This window comes from Fistularia commersonii, chromosome 13 (assembly GCF_037954325.1).
Source record: "Fistularia commersonii isolate RoL2024-O1a breed Wild chromosome 13, RoL_Fcom_v1.0, whole genome shotgun sequence".
NCBI lineage: Eukaryota > Metazoa > Chordata > Actinopteri > Syngnathiformes > Fistulariidae > Fistularia > Fistularia commersonii.
This window is the reverse complement of record NC_141296.1, coordinates 12594165-12615338: the sequence shown is the minus strand read 5'-3', so window position 1 is coordinate 12615338 and position 21174 is coordinate 12594165. Positions and strand designations below refer to the sequence as shown.

At 44.0% G+C, this 21174-nt stretch overlaps 1 protein-coding gene across 1 annotated transcript in view; it reads left to right on the top strand.

Moving 5' to 3' along the window:
* Positions 1-21174, top strand: part of fstl5 (follistatin-like 5) — a 164293-nt gene that overhangs the window by 108417 nt on the left and 34702 nt on the right. The window contains exons 8-10 of the mRNA XM_086158084.1: positions 7715-7835; positions 18939-19100; positions 20589-20723. Coding sequence (XP_086014210.1) covers positions 7715-7835; positions 18939-19100; positions 20589-20723 — 418 coding nt within the window. The remainder of the gene's footprint in view (positions 1-7714; positions 7836-18938; positions 19101-20588; positions 20724-21174) is intronic.

Below are 21174 nucleotides of genomic sequence, written 5' to 3'. Positions count from 1 at the left end.
ATTTTAGCGACTCAGCTTTAGTTGAAGGTGAAACAGAGGGAAAATGACACTTTATAACAACATTCCTGAGCAATTGAACTTTACAGAGGTTACTGACCATTTCCTCGCAATGACCCGGACGGAAAGCTAAGGCGAACGACAATGTCAAGACAGTTAGTGCCACAAACGTGTTTTTCCCACCATAATATTTAAAACCCTCCACCTACTGTTGTTTGTATGTATTAATCTGTTGGTTATCAGTTGCTCTCTATATTGTGAAACCACTTCCGCTTCATTGTTGGGTTTATTTGTCTGTCTTCTTATTTCTACATTTAGTTTTTAGTGAATAACACTTGCCATTGTTATCTGGCTGTGTCTTGTGTGGAGTGAATCCCCCCCAATGGTTGCTTGCTTATATTTGAGGTGTAGGGTAATATTTAATATTTGATATTTTAATACTGTTTACACATATTTTGCTTTCTTGTTAGGTACCCCATCCTTGTTGTCTTGTTTTCTCCATTTTTTTTTTTTTAATTGCACAATTTTACCTGAATTATGACACCGACTTATTTCTGCACATAAGCTTCCTTCCTTTTTTCTTTCATTATATTGAATAACTCAACCTGTGCAGAACTCCTAGTGGCCTTAAGTCAGGTTACACATAAATAGAAATAGAGAAATAAAATATATGTTAATTTTATTATACAACACATGCTGAAAAGGCCCAATGTTTCCTCTAAGCTGCGCAACCGTGCAATTGCACACTGCTCACACACTCCCAGCGCACAAGAAAACCTATCCAGCGCAGTGAGCGCACTGCAAATGAATCAGATATGTAACATTTTTTTCTGTATTATTTTCTGCGTAACTGAGTGAGGGACAGGTATCCGGCCAATCATACGATACAATGCAATGATGCCTCCTGCCAATCACGGCATTGATAGTGCCTGCGCACGTGCTCTGCTCATACATGCTATATAACAATAATAACAGTGTGGCGGAGTTAAGTGACGCTAATGCTAACATGCTAATCATGACAAATGTGATAACGTCCACTCACCAAACCAAAGTAAAAAAGAAATGCGGTTCTTTTAAGTCGGAACGGCTGTCGGAGTACGTGTAAATAGAAGAATAAGTGGTGAAACCCAGTGAGATGTTTTTCTTTTTTGAGCGGAAAAGGTCTGCCCCGCAAAACAGGCAGCGAAATTACGTAGTAAGCGAGTTTTCTAATGGAAAAATATGGACTAAATGGATGCTATGATCCCAGGTGTGATACTGGCTTGTGGCCACATCTAATGTTACTCACAGTGTCCTCAGTGTGCTCTGCGAGGTTGTCTCTATGCCCGGACATATAAAAAAAATTAGACACAAAGCTTGTGCGTGATCCTAAGATACGTTAAGATGAGACACAAGACGCTGCAATAAAATATAATTACTACTATGTGGATTCAAAGTTGTTTCTGGGTTGTTTCAATTTACCCCCAAATTAATCAGAAATTCAGGCCATACATTTTGGTAAGTCAGATTAAAACGTAAATCTATAATTTTCACGAGATTTTTCAAATTAAAAGTTTTTTTTTTTTTGTTCTTCTTTTATTTAAAGGCTTTGCTGGTCATTTAAAAGAGGAAGTGCAGAAAAATCTCATTCTGGCTCAACAAAGAACCTGAACGCGTCACTACCGCCGTCCCAGAGGATTTAAAATAAATACATAGCAACATCACTCGGCTGAAACATTAATGTTTTCATCTGAAATACATGGATGAAGATGTTGACCAAGAGCAGAGTTCAAAATATTGAGTTGTTCTCTGAGTTAAGACCCGGAACAAAAACACCATCCCGCTCCCTCGCTTCGATCCACTAGGAATACTCGCTTTTCCTAAAATACACCCTTCCACATTATCTCTGCGGGGTGGCGGCGCACCGTAACAGCATTTGATTGATTTGATTAAGCACAGTACACACACACATACGTGACACCTGACGATACACACTTCTGTTCTCTCCGCAGGGTGAATAAATGGTGCGGCAGATAACGTGTGTCTCGCACCGGTCGGGGTTTAACTGCTTTCTATTAAGATGTCTGCATTTCCTCGCAACTAAACAACACACACACACTCACACACAGAAACACGCCTCTAGCCTGAAGCAACATTTGACTGCAAACCCTGAAGGCATTTCTCTGTGTGTTTTCTGATGTTTTGATGCGGCCATTGAATGCGACCCTCTGAACGTTTGACCTTTCCTCTCCCCCTCCAACAGATCAAATCACAGGTAGGTTGTTTTCTCTTTTGATTTTTGCTTCTCTTGCTTTATTTTTATTTTTCCCCATCCACTCGAACGCGGCACGTCGCCTGCGACATCAATCCGTCGGATTCTTCCGCTCGCTTGGGTTCAAATTAGCATTTACCTAAATCAGGACATTTAAAGTTGAGCCAAACTTTACTCCCCAATCGTGATCTTATGCATTCAGGAGCAGATGTTCGGCCCATCGGGAACATTTATCAGCTCTGGCCCTCCTCCCGTGATGCCGCCATCTTGTTTATTCTTTTAATGCAAACAGATGTCGTCTTTTACGGCGGTCCTTTGACGATGCGGCAAACACCGGAACTGTGACCGTCAAAATGTCGATAAAATTATCGGTAGCCTGAAACTTTGAGCGCCGAATGTATTTTGGGACGATACGTCTGAATTGGCTCTAGCGGTTGCAGATATCATTCAGCCCATTGAGCGTTGAACATTTAGCGCGTCGTTTTGTCTCCCGGACAGATTCTGTTGAAGTTCAGAGACAATTAGAGGGCGTCTTTTCTCGAATTTTCGTGGGTGCCATGGCAACTAGCCGCCATCCGTTGCTCAAATACTGCCCATGCCGCTCGCAATCGGGACTGAATAGCGAGTCTCTCCCGAAACCCGACCAGAGCCCCGCCGGATTACAACATCCAGACGTCCGATTGTTGTCGTGATCGAAATCCAAGGCCGAAAAATCCTCGTCGCCTCGGCTTTTCACGCGGTGAATAAACACAAAGAAGCGTTCATGGAGAAGCCAGGCAAGCAAGGAAAACAACCCTGTTATCCAGTGAGAGCCTTATTCATGGTTTGGCTTGAATTGAGATGAAAATACAACAAAAATCGTAGTTGATCGTTTAAATATCGTCTAATCTAAATGTTGCTAGGTTGCAGAAAACGCTTTTTTTTTTTTCCCGTGTTCCTTCCAGACTCTTTATTACAGAACGATTCCACAATAACAGTGTTGTTATATAACACGTTCTCACACCCCTGCTGTTAGGCGGCGGTGGAAAGTATATTTACTGTTCTAATGTGATGAGATAGTATTTGCATATGGCTGTACTTCAAATTCAGCCCCCACACCCATTGCGTTTTTCAGAGGTACTTCAAACTCTACTGCAATGTCCAACTGATTACTCTCAGATGCAGTGAGATACTGAAAAATGTAATTGTAATTCGATTTTATTAATAGTAAGCGGGTCATACTAATGCACGTAATCTTCCAAAAGAGTATCAATGGGCAAACCGACTGGTTTGCTGAAGATCTTTATTTTATTAAGTGATAAAATACATAATATAATGTAAATATTACAATCTGAAAGTGAGAATTTTAACACTTGCACAAACTCTTGAGGTCTGGATATATGATCTTGTCTTAAATAAAGTCCAGAATAGTGATTTTGTTTTGGTGTTTTAGCCGCATGACCCCGAACACACCGCCCATCATAGCGCCGGTTTTCTTGGCGTGATCAGCGTATTTATTTTGCGAACTCCTCGTCACTCGAGCGATGTAGCGGCTCTTTAGTGTCCCCTCAGAGGTGAACCCCCCCCTCCGCCGTCCCCCCGACAGCTATATTAATTACGGTTTCTCGGGGCGGCGGCCTGTTTGTAAATCCACCTCCACCTGCCCTTGTCTCCGGTCCCCGTGAGCCGACACCCGCGGGCGGAGAGCCAAGCGCCGCCGATAGCCGGGGCGAGGGCCGGCGAGGCGGGGAACCATGTCGACAGCCTCGGCCGCGCCTCGTTCCGCCTCTCTGACTTCCATTCCCCTCCCTGCCCCCGCCCCCTCGCTACCACCCACCCGCCACCTCGCAACCCCGGTTCATTTTTCATTGGACAAGGTGACACAATATGCTCCCGGCGGCCGAGGGGCCGGAGCACGCCATCGATTTCCCTTCACGTCGCGAAAACCGCGTCGCTTTTCCCGGCTCGACCCGACCCGTTGCCGGGCTCCTGAATCGGGCGCGATAAGGACGTCCAGCGCCTGTAAGCGTCGGTTAAAGATACGATTGAGCGTCAGAAGCTGATGCCCTTACCTTCTTAAAAAAGCGGAAGGTTCACACCCCTAAATGACTCCGGGATGATTTTTTAATGCGAGGCGGCAATCAGGGAAGGACACGTTCTGGCACTTGGCCTTCATCGAGTCGGTGGGCGGAGAAAGGCGTCTCTAATGGAGGCCGTGCGTCTGAGCGCGCTCACCGCTGCCAGGCTGCTTCGGAAAGAAGGTGACACTTATTATTCTGGGTCAAAGTCTCCCTTCTTTTTATCACACACAGAATATTTAGATAATTAGTCTTTCATTTTAATGTATTCCATTTTATATTCCATTTTTTTTTTTTTTTAATCACGTCACCAAACCAGTGTTATTTTTATTTTTTTTTTTACAAGATTTGACCCTGCCCGACCAAAATAATCACAGTCATAATAAAGGTGATAATGAGATCGATGGCTTAACAAAATAAAGCTTCTGACCGCCGTGTGAAGGAAAAGTGAATAACAAACTTACGTAAGTCACTACGTATAACTGTTACGTCCACTGGGAATGTTCGCTAGAAGCAATGTCTGTTGTGTTCTCCCCGTTCCTCCCTTCTCTGATTCTAGGTGGGCATGTGACGTTGTGTGGCGGTGCGGCAGACAGGTGGAAGCAATTGACAATCAGCAAACAAGGCGCAGCTGATTGGCCACACCCATCCTGTGCAGCTTAAAAGCCGCACACACCGGATGTCTAATCGCCGGAACGTCACATTCCACAATGACGACCACCGGCTCACACATGCGACTACCTGGTTTTGTTAGTTCCCCCTCGCCAGCTCAGCTTCTGCCCGTCAGAACCCCTGGATCATTCCACCGGTCTGCTACCCCGTCATCCAACTCCACCGCCACACACCGGGCGCTGCCTGCCTGGAACCCCCTGCTTGACTCACTGCCTTCCCACCAGCTGAGTACTGTAGGATTGTTTAGATTAGGAATCCTTGCCTTACTGAATTTGCTAGTTCACTCGTTCGCCTGTTTGTTCGTAGCCTGTTCGATAATTGATAACGTTAGTTTGTATCGCCACTTGGGTCTGTTCACTAGCGTTAAAGCTAGTCTCCTTCAGTTTAACCTTTTCACTAGTGTTGCTAGTTGTCCTTTGTCCCTTATTCAGTTTTTGTTTGGCTCCATTTCTGTTTGTATTTTGGCTATCATTAAATATTTATTTCTAAATTCTGAGTCCTGCTCGTGTCTTGTCGCTCCGCACCTGAGTCTTTGAATCACCCGTAACAATAACTAAGATAAATAATAACTCTAGCTGGAAATAATTACGATTTCATACAAGTATTGTATACATATATACATACGATTGTGTATATACATAGAATTTATGTATATATATATACTGCTCAAAAAAATAAAGGGAACACTTGAACAACACAATGTAACTCCAAGTCAATCACACTTCTGTGAAATCATAGTGTCCACTCAGGAAGCAACACAGATTCATTTTGACTTGTTTTAAGGACATTACATCAAAGTTGGATCAGCCTGGAGTTTGTTTTTACACTTTAATTTTGAGTGTGATTCCTAATCCGGACCTCCATGGTTGATACAATTGATTTCCATTGATCATTTTTGTGTGATTTTGTTGTCAGCACATTCAACTGTGTAAAGAGCAAAGTATTTCATAAGAATATTTCATTCATTTAGATCTAGGATGTGTTTAAGTGTTCCCTTTATTTTTTTGAGCAGTGTATATATAAATTCACATACAATTGTGTGACATCATCATTGGAGGAAAGTGATGGAGCCCAATGTTAAGGTTTTTTTTTTTTTTTTCTTGTTTGCTTATTTTTTTCTATGGCATGAAATGTATGAAAGTAAGTTTGTCATTCGTATTCTTATCTTATTATACTGGTGGTATTGATTATCAATTTGCTTTGACCAACAAGGAATTATGGGGGGGTTGTATTGTTTTCAGCAGTTTTTGTCAGTACATTTTTTCTTCACACGGAATAAAGATTTCTAATTCTTGTGACTAAAAGGGGCTATTTATAATTATACATTCATTAAAAGTGCCTAACCTTTTATCCTGCCAAAATCCATTTCCTGGGGTTGTGAGGACTCTATCATCACACGGCATGGATCAAATCACGACTTTAAATATCTCATCCCGGGGGGGGGGTTGCAGTATTTGAGTAGTGGCACGTTTTGGTCTATGTTTTAACACTACTTTGTGTGAATGTGTGTGTGTGTGTGTGTGTGTGTGTCGAAGGGGAGGGTTCTGACTGGATGTAGATCCCCTCATCTACATGCAGGTTCACATTGTCCTGTTTTTGTTTTTTTTTGCTCCCATAAAGTAGCGACATGGTGTAATTCCCAGCGTCCCCGAATCCCCGCTAAGAGAAAAACAATTTCTCTTAACCACGGCTTACACCAGGGGTGCTCGCACTTTTTCAGCATGCGAGCAACTCATAAAATGACCAAGCCAAAATGATCTATGCACAACAAAAATGCAAAACGTTCTTTATATGCAAATGTATGTTGATGTACCTTGCATAACCGCATGAGCCAATATTGCACAACACAAAATAATGATGTACATTTTTTGTCATGGCTCTGTTGACTTGCACTGAATTGAATCGCCCGGAACCATGTTTCGGTCGCAGCTTTTGCATTTGAAGTATGTTGTGTGAAAAGTGACCGCTGTCTGGACAAATAGGATTTTAGGTCCTTCACCTTTTCTCTTTCTCAGCCGGCTTTTCGGCCGGATGCCCGTGTCGTATTTTCCACGAACAGGACGAAAATGCCGCTCCACATTACCCTTCTTTGGTATTGCGACGGTAGATCGGCGGATGAGGCGAACGCACTTCGAAAATGTCATCGTGAAAAAAAGCTCTCCTTTCATTCCGTGTGAAAGTGATAAGTTTTTATCTTCTTACTTAGTCCAACTCCCTCCCTCATTTTATACCCTTTCTTAAGTTTAAGAGAAAAAAACAAGGGCTAAAAATTGGAGGTAACTTGCTAACTAGCTTGTTAGTTTTGCTGCACTCCACGCCGTTGTTTGTGCACGTGCAGAGACCTCAGTGTCAGAAAAAAATCTGATGTCATCTGACCGGCTGCCCTGTATATCAATCAAGTGACGGGGTGGATAATAGGCTGACGTCTTTTTTTTTTTTAATATTATGTGATCTACCGGTATTACCTTTACGATCGACTGGTAGATCGCGATCTAAGTGTTGAGCGCCCCTGGCTTACACACTCGTGCTCGTCGATTGTTTTCTGTGACGGCCAGTCCCTCGAGGCTTGAACGGATGGGGTCGTGCACAATGATGTGCCGTTGTTTGTTTTTGGATGGGCGGGTGGGTGGATTCCTGTTTTTGAACTCAAGGCTGCACAGCGCTACAAATGCTAACATCACACCTCTCCATTCTGTCACCTCCCCCTTCTTTCCCTCTCTCTCTCTCTCTCCGGCAGGACTTTGGGGATGATGGCTCATTGTACATCACCAAGGTGACCACCACCCACATGGGCAATTATACCTGTCACGCTGATGGTTACGATAAACTGTTTCAGACACACACTCTCCAAGTGAATGGTAAGTGGCTTGCCTACACACACACACACAGACACACACACAGACACAGACACTACATTCAAACAAAGCTCTCGTCCGGTCTCCAACCTTACTTTTGACACAAAGAAAATGTCTTGAGAACAAACCAACGATTATTCTCTTTGTATTTCCATTCTTTTGTTTTTTATTCGGAGGGCGTTAGCCGCCGCCTTGCTATAGCTCGGGTCACATCTCGCCGGTAAACCTGGCATTCAAAAGTGACCATTGATCCTCGCCATCATGCCACCATTCCCAAGGTGCTAAGTGTTTATCTTTTTCCCCAATCCAGGCGTTTGGAACATGACTTGAATAAGAATGTGATCATCTATTTGCTTTAGTTTGCAGCTTTTTAATTCTTTTTTTTTTGCCCACCTTATAGACATAAGGGAGCTGAACACACTTGTGTGGAAATATAGGACTGTATTTTCACATGTCAATCAACACTTGAGGTTGGAAACAAAAATGGCGTCCGTTTCCACCAGTCATCAAGGAGTCAATGGCGTGGTGTTTTTACTCCAGCCATTTGCCGTGAATCAAGAATGTGGCCGTCAAAATGTGTCCGTAAAACAAAAAGATAGTTAACTGAAAGCTATTTCCCAATTGGATAATGGAGCGCAATGTGTGTGTGGGCGCTGCGTGTGTGTGTGTGCGTGGGAGAACTAGAAAAGTCCATTATTTTTTGTGTCCGAGAACAAAGAAAAACCCTCCGAACGACTAGATTGTGACTTGGAAATGGCTCTGAGACACTGTAATTACACAGGAGGGATGAAAACAAAGAGCTCTAGCTTGAACCTGTAGCTAGCCCAGATCCATTAATGTAAACAACCGCCTGTAAGCTAAATTTGCATCTCGTCGGTTTCACTGCCGCTTAATGTTCCGAATCGAGTTCCAGCGTCTGTTGCAGTTTTATTATTGATTTCATTTTTGTCTTTCCTGCGGCCCTGTGTGCACTCTGACCAAAAAATTGAGCGAACTGTAACTGCAAGCTAGGTGGCTATTAGCAACATCTTGGACTTATAAAGCCAACAGCAAACAGAGTTTAATAGGTCAAAAAAGTGTTTATCTACTATTACTATGATCATTTTTTTCCCCGTGTAAATTTGTGATTTATTCTGAACCACAAGGTTTTATTCATCTGTTTTTAATTGTATTAAAGAAACAAAAACAGTGGAAAAAAATAGAATTATTAAGATTAGAATTATTTCGAGGCAACTAGTAGGTAGTAGCACAGATCACAGAGATAGGACCAGGTATAAGTACAGCCATTATGCTAACTCGCTAGCCAGATTTTGGTTTTTGGAAGCCACCGACTCAGAAGTGGAACTTTCAATTCATATAACTCAAATTCTTTTTTTCTGACACGGAATTGGTGTCAGACGGTGGCAAACCTTCTTCCACCCCAGGTCTATTTTTTTTTTTTTTCTACTTCAGAAATTCACAATGTACTCGTGAAAGCACGATATCATCGCAGGCTTTTTTTCTTTTTTTTAAATTCCACCTTTGACGATTAGCATAATGTTCAGCGCCACAGGGCGATCCGCCTTGTGAATGCTAAACGGGAGACGCGAAGAGAAAAGGGTAAAGGTCCGAGAGCGCGCGAGGAACCGGCTCCCCTTGACCCCCCCGAGGCGTTCCTAATGAGGTGAATGTGGGGGGGGGGGGGGAATAATAAAAAATCAAAAACGGCAAGTGTCACGAAGGAAACTTATCATCTTCATTACGTTTGACTGGCAGGCGGCTTCATTACCGAGGCTCCCAACAGCCTCCAGAGTGGCCAATGTTTTATTACCCCGGTTATTCTGTTTGTCAAAACAAAGTGAAGCTCCGGAGAGGCCACTAGCTTTTGGTCATAATCATAATCTAAAGTGAAACTGACCTTTTTTTCTGTTTTTATTTATTTATTTCTAACCGAAGGCTTTTACTCACAGAATTTCACATTGGTGCTCGTCACTTAGCCTCTCCTGAGAGCTGCTGTAAAGCCGCCACAGCCGCTGAGATTCTCTAAAACTCAATTAAGAAACAGCTGAAAGAGGCATTCGGAGAAAGGCAGGAATCAAAATGCGTGGCGTCCTTCCGCGGCCGCCGGAGAGCGAGGACTCATGCAGTATTTAGAGGAGAGACTATTTAGGCTGGAAGTACTTTTTGGACGAAGTTTGATTTCCCGGCGAAAGCGGCTGGCGAGCGAAGCTGCTTCCTGCCGGGCGCGCGTTGGAGTCCGGAAGAAACGGTTTCTACCGTCCGGGTTTCATCTCCTGCCCGCTAGAATATTGCCACCGCCGACCTCTCAGTCTTTGATGAGGCCACGCAGACCGCCTTCTTCAAAACTTAGCCACAGCGTGCAGATATAATTTCTCACCAGTGTCTTATTTTCTTCTCTGTTCTTATCTACAGGCTTTTGTTTTTTCATGTTTTCTCGCCAGTGACCCCAATTTACCCACCGGATCGATAACTTTTGCATTTAATTCGTAGCGCGACTTCACAGTTTATCCACTTTCCCCGGCGTCTTGCCGAAACCAAATTATTCTCCCTGTAGGCCGTCGCTGGATCCCCTGGATACGTCCACAGGGGAGAAGAAGTGACTCTGGGAAACCAAATTATGATTATTATTCATTCATCCGTCAATCTTCTTCCGCTCATCCTGCACTCTGGGTCGCGGGGATGCTGGAGTCCGTCCCAGACAGGGTTCACCCTGGACTGGTCGCCAGTCAATCGCAGGGCCACATATAATGACAAACAACCGTTCGCTCATTCATTGATTCAGGGCAATTTTCCTAATTTTATTTTCCAATTTTTTCCAATTAACCTGCATGTTTTTGGACTGCGGGAGAAAATCCATGCAGAGAACATGCAGGCTCCACACAGAAAGGTCACCTTATTGGAATTGAACCAGGCTCTTTTGTGTTGTGAGGTTGAAGCGCTAACCACTGTGCCCCCTATTATTATTATTATTATTATTATCTCAACCCATATTAAGCTTCTGCTCTACTTCTTAGCTCACATACAAACACACACACTCACAGACACACACACTCACACATTGTGTGTATATGTAGACTTTTGATTGACAGCTGACAGGTCCAAGTTAAATCCCACCTCTTTCCCAATGTCAGATTCTATCTATCTATCTATCTATCTATCTATCTATCTATCTATCTATCTATCTATCTATCTATCTATCTATCTATCTATCTATCTATCTATCTATCTATCTATCTATCTATCTATCTATCTATCTATCTATCTATCTATCTATCTATCTATCTATCTATCTATCTATCTATCTATCTATCTATCTATCTATCTATCTAATCAGTTTTCAGATCTTCCATTTTCATTGGTTCTGTCTATGGATTTTACTCCATTACATTGTTCTTGCTTTTAGTAGTAAAGATTGATATATTTTTTTGAGGAATTTTCCACGTACAAGTACTAATTGTTCAAACATTATGGCACATTATCCAATTAAAGCAATTCATTTTTCCCACGGGCATTTTCTGCTGCATAAAGGCAATTTATTTTGAATCATAGTCGGCGTATTATTTTTGCCAGAGTTAATAATAAATCATTTAAAACATATGGAATGAAAATGAACTCAAGATCATGACTCTTTTTGGAGGCGTAAACGTCTGGCGCGGGTTTTTGGTAGGAGATTGGATTGTTAAGGCACGACCAAATTCACACACACACACACACACACACCTGCAGGGTTCAGGTGTGAGTGAACCCAGAACCAGTGGGGAGGCAGCTTCCATCATGCCTTGCATTGTTGACGTTTGGTTTTTTCACACATGTGTTTATGTGTGTGTGTGTGTGTGCGCGTGCATGTGTGTGTTTGTGTGTCAAGCGCGACTGACCCCGGCTTACTAGCAGCAAACTCTGGCGGCTCTAAGCGTTAAACTAAAGTCGCCCAGGCTCAGTTGGAACTCGGTGGAGGGGCGGCTTTCTGCCAAAGTGTTAGTATACGCACACACACACACACACACACACACACACATGGGCGAATGTGTGTGAAGAATGTATTCGTGCTCATTTTCTGGAGCGCTGTCAGGGAGCCTTGCTGAGTGATTGACGACCGGCCGGGGAGCTTTATGATGGAGCTGCCAGCCCTGCAGCGTGGCATCCTCTTGCCGGTGCTTCTCCTGACCCTCCTCTCTTCACCTCCGGGCCTCCGACCCCTCCTCGCTCTTTGTTTTGAAAAAAATATTCTGCGTGTGATGAGTTCAGAGACAACGGAAACAGTAAGGAAGGCTAAAGTCTCATGATCGGGCTCATTGTATCTCTAATTCATAAAGCAATCATCCTGCAGAGACAAAATAACAAAAACATTTCATCCCTTTCAATTAAAAAAAAAAAATGACTGGAATTACATTCGGCGTTGGGGAAATAATAAGCGAACCACTCGGAACCCATCTGTCGTCGAACGGAAAAAGAAATTAAATAGATTTAGCGTTTAGTGATTTAGTGTTTTGTGCATTTACTGAGCACGACGAATGGCGACGAAGTGGTGTCTGTTTAATCATCTGCTGAAATCAGGACTCAACCTTTTTTTTTTTTTCATTTTTGTCACCGCTGGTATTATTTGTCTTTTTTTTTTTTCCGATACATTCGGTGCCGTAAATTACCAAATCCATTAAGAGACACTGACACTGACAATTCTCCATGCAGAGGAGGGTGAACCTGATGACGCAGGGAACCGGGACTCGGCTCGTGGAGTTTTGGCAGACGCAGACCCTCCTTTTTGCTGATATTTGGCCGAATTGGGTCGATTGAAACCCGCTGAAGGTTCAAGCACAAATTCTGCTGAGCGCGTGCAGACCTCCACACCCATTCCCACTGCTTATTACTGTCTAATTACACCGCTACACACTGCGCCAGCACTTTCTTCCCCCACCTGAGCACTACAATCACTTGCTTTATACATCAAATGCAGATCATCCCCACAACTCCAGTTCTCTTCTTGTTATAGTCTTGACAGGGTTAAACACAACTGTCTGCCTTTAAATATTTGTAATCTTCTTGACATTAAGTTACAGAGAGGGAGTAAAAAGGAGAAAAGATATGAGGTTAGGAGCTATAGATTCGGAGAAGACAAGGTTTCAGACATCCTGTGCCTCTTGGGGATCAGAAGCTTCAGAAGATTAACTGTCTGAAGGCAAGAGTGGCCTGAGAACAGTCAAATATACCTCCTAAAAATGAATCAATCATAAAAAGCCACAAACAGCTGCCCGCAAACAGCCAATGGATAAACACAATTTATTCATTTATTTGTTTAAATGTTGCCTCCTCCTTCTTTTCCTTTCTGCTTTTCCCTTCAAGACTCGCTACAGCAAATCAACCTTCTCCATCTAACCCTGTTCTCTGTATCCTCCTCTCTCACCACAAATACCTTCATATCTTCTCTTACTACGTCCATAAATCTTCTCTTTGGTTTTCCCTTAGACCTCCTGCCTGGCAGCTCCAATTCCAGCATTTGTCTACCAATATATTCACTATCCCTTCTCTGTCCATGACCCAACCATCTCAGTCTGGCTTCTCTGACCTTCTCTCCAAAACATCTAACATGTGCTGTTCCTCTGATAGACTCATTCCTGATCCTATCCATCCTGGTCACTCCTAAAGAGAACCTCAACATCTTCATCTCTGCGTCCTCCTGCTCTGCATCCTGTCTTTTCGTCATTGTAACTGTTTCCAGTCCATACGGCATTGCTCGTCTCACCACTGTCTTGTCCACCTTTCCTTTCATTATGGTTGAAAGTCTTCTATCGCATAGTACCCCTGACACTTTTCTCCAACAATTCCAACCCGCTTGGATCTGTCTCTTTGCCTCTTTTCCACTCCCTCTGCACTGCTGGCCCTAAGTACTTGAAATCCTTCAACTTCTTGATCTCCACACCCTGTAGCCTCTCCATCCCACAAGGGTTCCTCTCATTCACACACGTACACCCTGTCTTGCTGCAACTAACCCCCTCTCCTTTCCAGCACCTACCTTCACCGCTCAAGATTTTCCTCAACCCCTTCCCTGCTGTCACTACAGATCACAATGTTGTCTGCAAACATCATGGTCCATGGTGATTCCTGTCTGACCTCATCTGTTAGCCTGTACATCATCATTGCGAACAAGAAGGGGCTCAGTGCTGATCTCGGATGGAGTCCCACCTCCACCTTGAACTTCTCTGTTACCCCTACAGTACACCTCACCACTGTCTCACAGCTAGCATACATGTCCTGCACCAGTCCTGCATACTTCTCTGCCACTCCAGATTTCCTCATACAATACCAGAGTCCCTCTCTCGGGACCCTGTGGTATGCTTTTTCTAGGTCCCCAAAAGCGCAATGCAGTTCCCTCTGACCTTCTCTGTACTTCTCTATTAGCATTTTCAAGGCAAATACTGCATCTGCAGTGCTTTTTCTAGGAATGAAGCCATACTGCTGTTCACAAATGCTGAATTCTGCTCTTGGTCTAGTTTCCATTAATCTTTCCCATAACTTCATTGTATGGCTCATCAACTTTATCCATCTCTAGTTACCGCAATTGTGCACGTCTCCCCTTATTCTTAAAAACGGGTACCATCACACTTCTTCTCCATTCCTCAGTCATCTTATCACTCCCTGAGATCCTGTTGAATAATCCAGCCAGAAACTCTACCGCCGCCCAGACACTTCCGTACCTTTACGGGTATATCATTAGGATCAACTGTCTTACCACTCTTCATCCTCTTCAATGGCTTCCTCACTTCTCTTCTACTAATCTCTGCTACTTTGTGGTCTACAATGGTCACCTCTTCTACCCTTCCCTCACCTTCATTCATCAGCTCTTCAAAGTACTCTTTCCATCTTCCCATCACTCTTCTAGCATCTGTCAATACATTTCCCTCTCTATCCTTAATCACCCAGACCTGTTGTACATCCTTTCCATCTCTATCTCTCTGTTTTGCCAACTTCTATAAATCATTCTCTTCCTCCTTACTGACCAACCGAGTATACAAGTCATCACACTGAGTCCTTCTTTATCCTTAATCACCTAGACCTGTTGTACATCCTTTCCATTTCTATCACTCTGTTTTGCCAACATGTATAAATCATACTCTCCCTTCTTACTGACCAACCAATCATACAGGCCATCATACGCCCTTTGGTTGGCCTTTTCTACCTCTATCTTTACCTTACACTGTATCTCCCTGTGCTCCTGTCTGTTCTCTTCAGTCCCCTCAGTGTCCCACTCCTTTTCTAACCGCTTTCTCTGTATACACCCCTGCACCTCTTCATTCCTCCACCAAGTCTCCTTGTCAATCATGCTTAAAAATCTGATGATCGATAATACATATTCAAAAAGTGTCAATGTTATTTTTCCACACTATAATGATAATTACATCTGAAATGTCTGACTGATTCAGCTTTTCCACTGCTTATTCTGTATCCTCACCTCAAATCTGAATAGCCTGTCACGGTAGCTGCTGAGTACACAATTCTATGCCGATACACCATCTTTTTTCCCTCAATTGATATTTATGGAGAGTGTGCTCTGTCTGTCAACATCGGCAAGGCAGAATCAAAGAATATCAGAGTCTTCCTGATGAAGGATTTGAATCAAAGTAAATCAGAAGAATCAGGCATCTAAAGAATATTTCATTTCATGGCACGGTCCATTTTGGATTGCAAAATGCATTTCTTAAAAAAGTTAAACATAAGCTCAGGCGTTTTTGCTGTGACATCACATCTCATCTTGTTCATCACGACCGCCAGTGAAAGAGATGAGACTTGCATGAGAGGGAACGGGCAGCGGGAGCGGAGCCGCTGTCCTTCCCAGGGCCAGAAACACCATCAATAATCCAGGTCCCAGCTCTCAGGGAGGTTTTAAAAATATAAAAAGGCCTCTAATTCGATGGGATGGGATCATTAAAAATATACCAGGGCTGTCGGGGCGATGTGGCAGCAAACAGAGTAAAGGCTGGCCGACACCACAGTCGCCGCCGCTTTCCGGGACATTCGGCCTCAAGACCGGCGCAACCAACCTCGCTGCCTGACAGGCGAGGTGCAGGGGGAATTTGCTCCATCTGTTAAAAATAACAAAAAAATAAATAAAAAATGCATTGTTGTTGTTTCTTAGTTTTTGACTCAGTGTCCTCACAACATATTTGTGGAAGAGTTTTTGTTTCATAATAAAAAGACAAGATAAACACAGGGACAATTCAGAAGTCTTGATGGAATTTGTTTTGAAATTATATTAGCATTGTATCTCCATGCGGCGGGAACACAATACCGCAGTTCGTTTGTTTCTTTTCTCATTGCATTCAAATCATCTGAAAAAATATCGGTTATTTAGTTTTCGTCCGTCCCCCCAAAAGCAGATGAACATTTATATCCAAGTAGAGGCCATTAAACGGCTTTTTCAAACAGTTAAAGTTCAATCAGGTTCATGCGAAAAAGGTAAAGGTCAAAAAAAAAAAAAAATGTTGTCGTAAAGGTCAATAAAATGTGAATGAATCTGTGATAACGCAGCTTGGAATTTAATATGTGAATCCAATATCCGAGGCTGACATAGTCATTTTATTTGAATGTATTTAAGGTGTAAACCACAGTCCACCTCACCCACAGCCCCGAGAGCCGAAGACACGACCTTGGAAGTCATACAAGTGCGTGGCTTGTCACTGACAAACAGCCTGACAAACACAAAACAGGAAGTAAAAGTCACCCCCCCCCCCCGAACACCCTTCCCCTCCACGGCTGCTGCAGGCTGGAAACTGACATAAATTTATGCCGCTTTTTTTTTTTTATTTTTTCCTTTCTGACGATTCTTGCTCATTTTTATACATTTCATTCCTCCGCAAGCTCCCAGACCTGGATTATTTATTAGCCATAAATCCCCCTCTTTCTTTTCCTATCATGTCTGTCTATTACCAGGCTCACCGGGGTGAGAATATATTTACATATTTTATTATACGCTCGTATATTTCCGCCTCTCTGCATAAGAGGGCCGAAGCGAGTCAGGTCTTTTGCCTGCTACCAACACTTGACTAGATAACGCTAGTTTGGATTTAAACTGGCTAATTACCGAAAGCAGCCAAGACATCAGAGAAGCAGAGTCAGCGAGGGGGTGCCTGGTCGATGCCCCGTCGCGACTTGTGATTAATTGCGGTCGCGAGCTTTGAACGGAGATGCGTGGTACGCACGGCATGAACCTGATACTTCCTGCCTCGCATTATTAGCATTTCGTGTAACATGTTCTGTAATTAACGTATTAATTATACATCTCACTGATTCTAAGAGTCATACATCAATGCGATTAACAGCAGGAGACGATATCTTTCCATTTCAGATGTACATGCCCACCCGTTTGAAATTGTATTTATACAACTAATTATGTTCAAAGAAGGTCCAAGGTTCAATTCCGACAGGGCTTTTCTGTGGAGTTTCCACGTTCTCCCACTGTATGTGTGGATTCCTCCGTGTTATCCGACAATCCAAATTCGGGACCCTAAATTGTCCGAACGTTTGATTGTCGTACGTCTCGATATGACTCGTCAATGAGATGATGACTGTTGTTAGATTTCGGCACATTCCTATAAAAATGCCTTTTACAACTTGGCGTCTATGTGAAGCCACTCGGTGTTGTGACTCTTCTAAAGTAAAATATTCTCTATATTTAGGTGAGACTTGGACTCTGCAGTGATTCCCGCTGTACGTCCTTTCAGGCCTTTGAGTGTTTGCACGCTTGTATTCGCATCAGAAGTGAATAGCGGCAGACCGTCCAGCATAATCTCCACCTTGGGTTCTATTCAATCAGCGCTGTCGGTGCCGAGGGGTGGCGTCCTAGCTGGAGTGTCTCCCCGACTCTGATTGGGGGAGTAACTCGGGCACCGCGGCGATCCTCGTTGGCCCACAACAGTCGGCGTGTTGGCAGCCGGCGCGCAGCGCGCTGCCGTAATCCCGAAAGTGCAAAAAACTGCCAGATGGCTGCGGCAGCGCTCGTCCTCCGCTCACCTGACTGAGTGAAGACTACCTCCGACTCGGTGCCCGCAGGAAACGTTCCCGGGCGGCGCCGCCAACCCTCCCTCCCCCGTCAGCTTGTGTCTCTGAAGTCTGTTTCAGAACAGCAGACGGAGAGAAAAAAAATAGATAAAGAAAACATGGATTGAGTGGCGGAGGCTACAAGGAACTGCTCGCAACAAGATGGCGAGATAGAGACTTCCATGTCCGCCGCCAGGCCGGCGGCGCCTCTTGACAGGCTGCTGTGCGCCGGATAACGCAGTCTTTGATGGCCTCAGTAAATGCTTCTGATGCCGGAGTTAGTCCACGGGACGGTCCCCTCGCCCTTCCTTCCTCAAGGTCTTAGGCGAAGCCTTTAGTCATCTGACGGATTATTCAAATCCCCCTCTTTTCATATTCCCCTTGTTTTGCGGAGCGGAGATTCTAACAATTCGGCCCCTCTGGGCGCCGAGCCGAAATGGCGGCGTACTTTTTCTAAGTCAATGCATAAATGCATATCATTAACGCGTTCGCGTTTTTCTTTTTTCTTTTTATTTATTTTTTATTGATTCATCTCCACTCCGGGTTCTACGAAGCAACGCGCGTCGGAGAGTTTACTTTTTTTTTTCTTTGTTTGTTTGTTTTGGTTTTGGCCCCCGGGGCTCGGTAAAGAGGCGGAAATGCGGCGCCGACGTGAGGAAATGTAATGTCAGCTGGCGGGAAACACTACGCCGCCTGTTTATTCCCAACCGCGCCTTTTTTTTTAATGTTGAGTTTCCGTCATCTCTTCCGTCTCCCTCGCCAGAGAAAAAGTTGCATTTTAACCCGACGCCCACCGACGTGTGCCGTTGTTTCGACTCAAGGATGAACGCTTACCGCCAGTGACTGAAAACCCCACGGGTCACGTGGCGTTTTGTTAAACGGTGTCAACTTACACGGCGCTTTTACACCGTGCAGTTTCACAATTCCTTATACCGGATCACACTCTTAACCGGGGACACTTCGACACACAGACGAATCATAGCGCAAATCTGATTTGAGGCTCGCCTGCTCAACAAACAAACCAAGCAAAGCCCCCTTAGCTAATCCCCCGAACCATCTTTTTCCCATGTGTTCCAGTTCCCCCCGTCATCAGGGTGTATCCGGAGAGCCAAGCCCGCGAGCCAGGCGTCACCGCTAGCCTGCGCTGCCACGCCGAGGGCATCCCCCGCCCCCAGCTATCCTGGTTGAAAAATGGCATGGATATCACTTCTAAGCTCTCCAAACAGCTCACCCTGCAAGGTACCACACACACACACACACCTGCCCCGTCCACCAACTGCTTCTTTCAACGGCTTCCCATTCTCCATGGCTGCCCCCTTCCTGCATACAAAAACAGCAACAACAACAAAAGGAAAAAAAGAAAATAAAACAAGAGGTGTCTGACAGGTAGGCGTCAAGAAGTCTCACAAACCGGAATCGGCGACTTCCGAGTCCCGATGCGGTACCTTGCGAAAGAGCGTTGCCCTGGCAACGTTTTCAAAGCCGATAGGAGTCAGACAGACGATGCGTCTCTGGAGGTTCACTGAAGGTTGAGACTGTATAAAGCGGTGTCTTCCCCTTCGGCCTAAAAAGCCTAGTGGTTCAAAAATGATGAAAAATAACTGAAGTCTGGAGTCATCAAACATCTATATTACGCTCTAATCTTACATACGTGGTTTCAAATAAACGGCAAGGAAATTACCAATTTGAAGAGATCAGCAAAAAGCACAGGGGTTCGTCGAGTTACATATATCCATTACTACAATGTAAGGGGATTTACCGCAACCAAAGTAGCTTACCTAACCAAGAACACCTTAGAGCCGTACATGTACATCACAAAACAGAACTGGGCTGTGGGGAAATGAAAGCGAGAACTGTAGAAGGTGCGGGAGATGCTGAAGGTGCAGGCGAGGCAGGAGATTTTGCAGAAGATGGAAGATGGAGGAAGTTCGGGAGTCAGGAGAGGCTACAGAAGTTGCGGGATATGAAGACGATGGAGAGGCTGGAAGAGGAACTGCTGGTGTACCAGCACCTGCTGCAGGTGTAAATAAAATGTAGTCATTTTAAGCTAGTCTTGAATGATACCGTCCTCTACCGTCCTCCTATATCTCCCTTTAGCGCTGCATGTGATCCCCAACCTTTTGAATTTTACGGCGTAATGCTTCAAGTTCAAATTTGTTTGTTGAATTATTTCTGACGCTAAGTGGAAACACTGCAAGTTTAGGACAATGTAGGTGGAGTACCACGCTTGTTTTAAGGGGTAACCTAGAAAATGCGCAACAAATCCAAGATACTATTCGGGTTTGAGCCGAAGACCGGATCCAGGCAGTTGGGTGTTTTAGTCCACGTCTATCGGTAATTATATTCTCCAGCAGCAGTTAACATCCGAGGATTCCCCGCGACGGTCGTCCTGCTCACCAGTCATTTATTCATTTGAAACCTCGAACTCCCTTATCTTGCAATGAACACATGAAACAAATGCTCGTTCCCTCTGAAGTTTCAACCCTGAAATTTGAAGCGGAGACCTTGGTTAGCGCTCAAAGAAAACGGGGGGAACGCGGAAGACCTGCGCCGCGCCTCACTTTGAACTTCTACTTTTTTTTTTCCTCTCCAAACATCTCTCTGAATAAAACCTCTCAGGCTGCTTTGTAACATGTCAGAGATGCGTTATGTAAGGTGGTAAAGGTAGCAGAGGATGTACAGAAGTTCCCTTTCATCTCCTCTCCGTGTGTGTTGTCCCCCGCGCAGCTAATGGAAGCGAGGTGCACGTCAGCAACGTGCACTTTGAGGACACTGGCGCTTACACCTGCATTGCCAAAAATGAGGCGGGCGTGGACGAGGACATCTCGTCGCTATTCGTGGAAGACTCTGCACGCAAGACCTGTATGTATAAACAATGAACCCAGTATGCTCAATGCCTTTTCGGATGGAGCCATGCTAATGGCGTTAGCATTTTGCTATCATTGGCTTTGTTTACGTTATGAGATGAGATGAGATGAGATGAGATGAGAACAACTTTATTTATCCCGAAGGAAATTGTTGTGCCAGAGTTTCAAGTAAAAAACATAACAGTAATGGTTAATAATAGAAAGGAGGAAGAATAAGAAATACAATGAAATATGAATTGTCTTAACTGTTAACTGTAACTACAAAGATTGAATGATATGATATGATATGATATGATATGATATGATACGATAATAAGGGCTCTGCTAGGGAATTAATGGTAATACCGATTTTATCAAATTTTTCTTTTAAAATCTCTGATCACCGCGGCAACTACTGTTCATTGAAATTATCAAATATTATCGGACCCTTTGTGAAACCAAGTTCT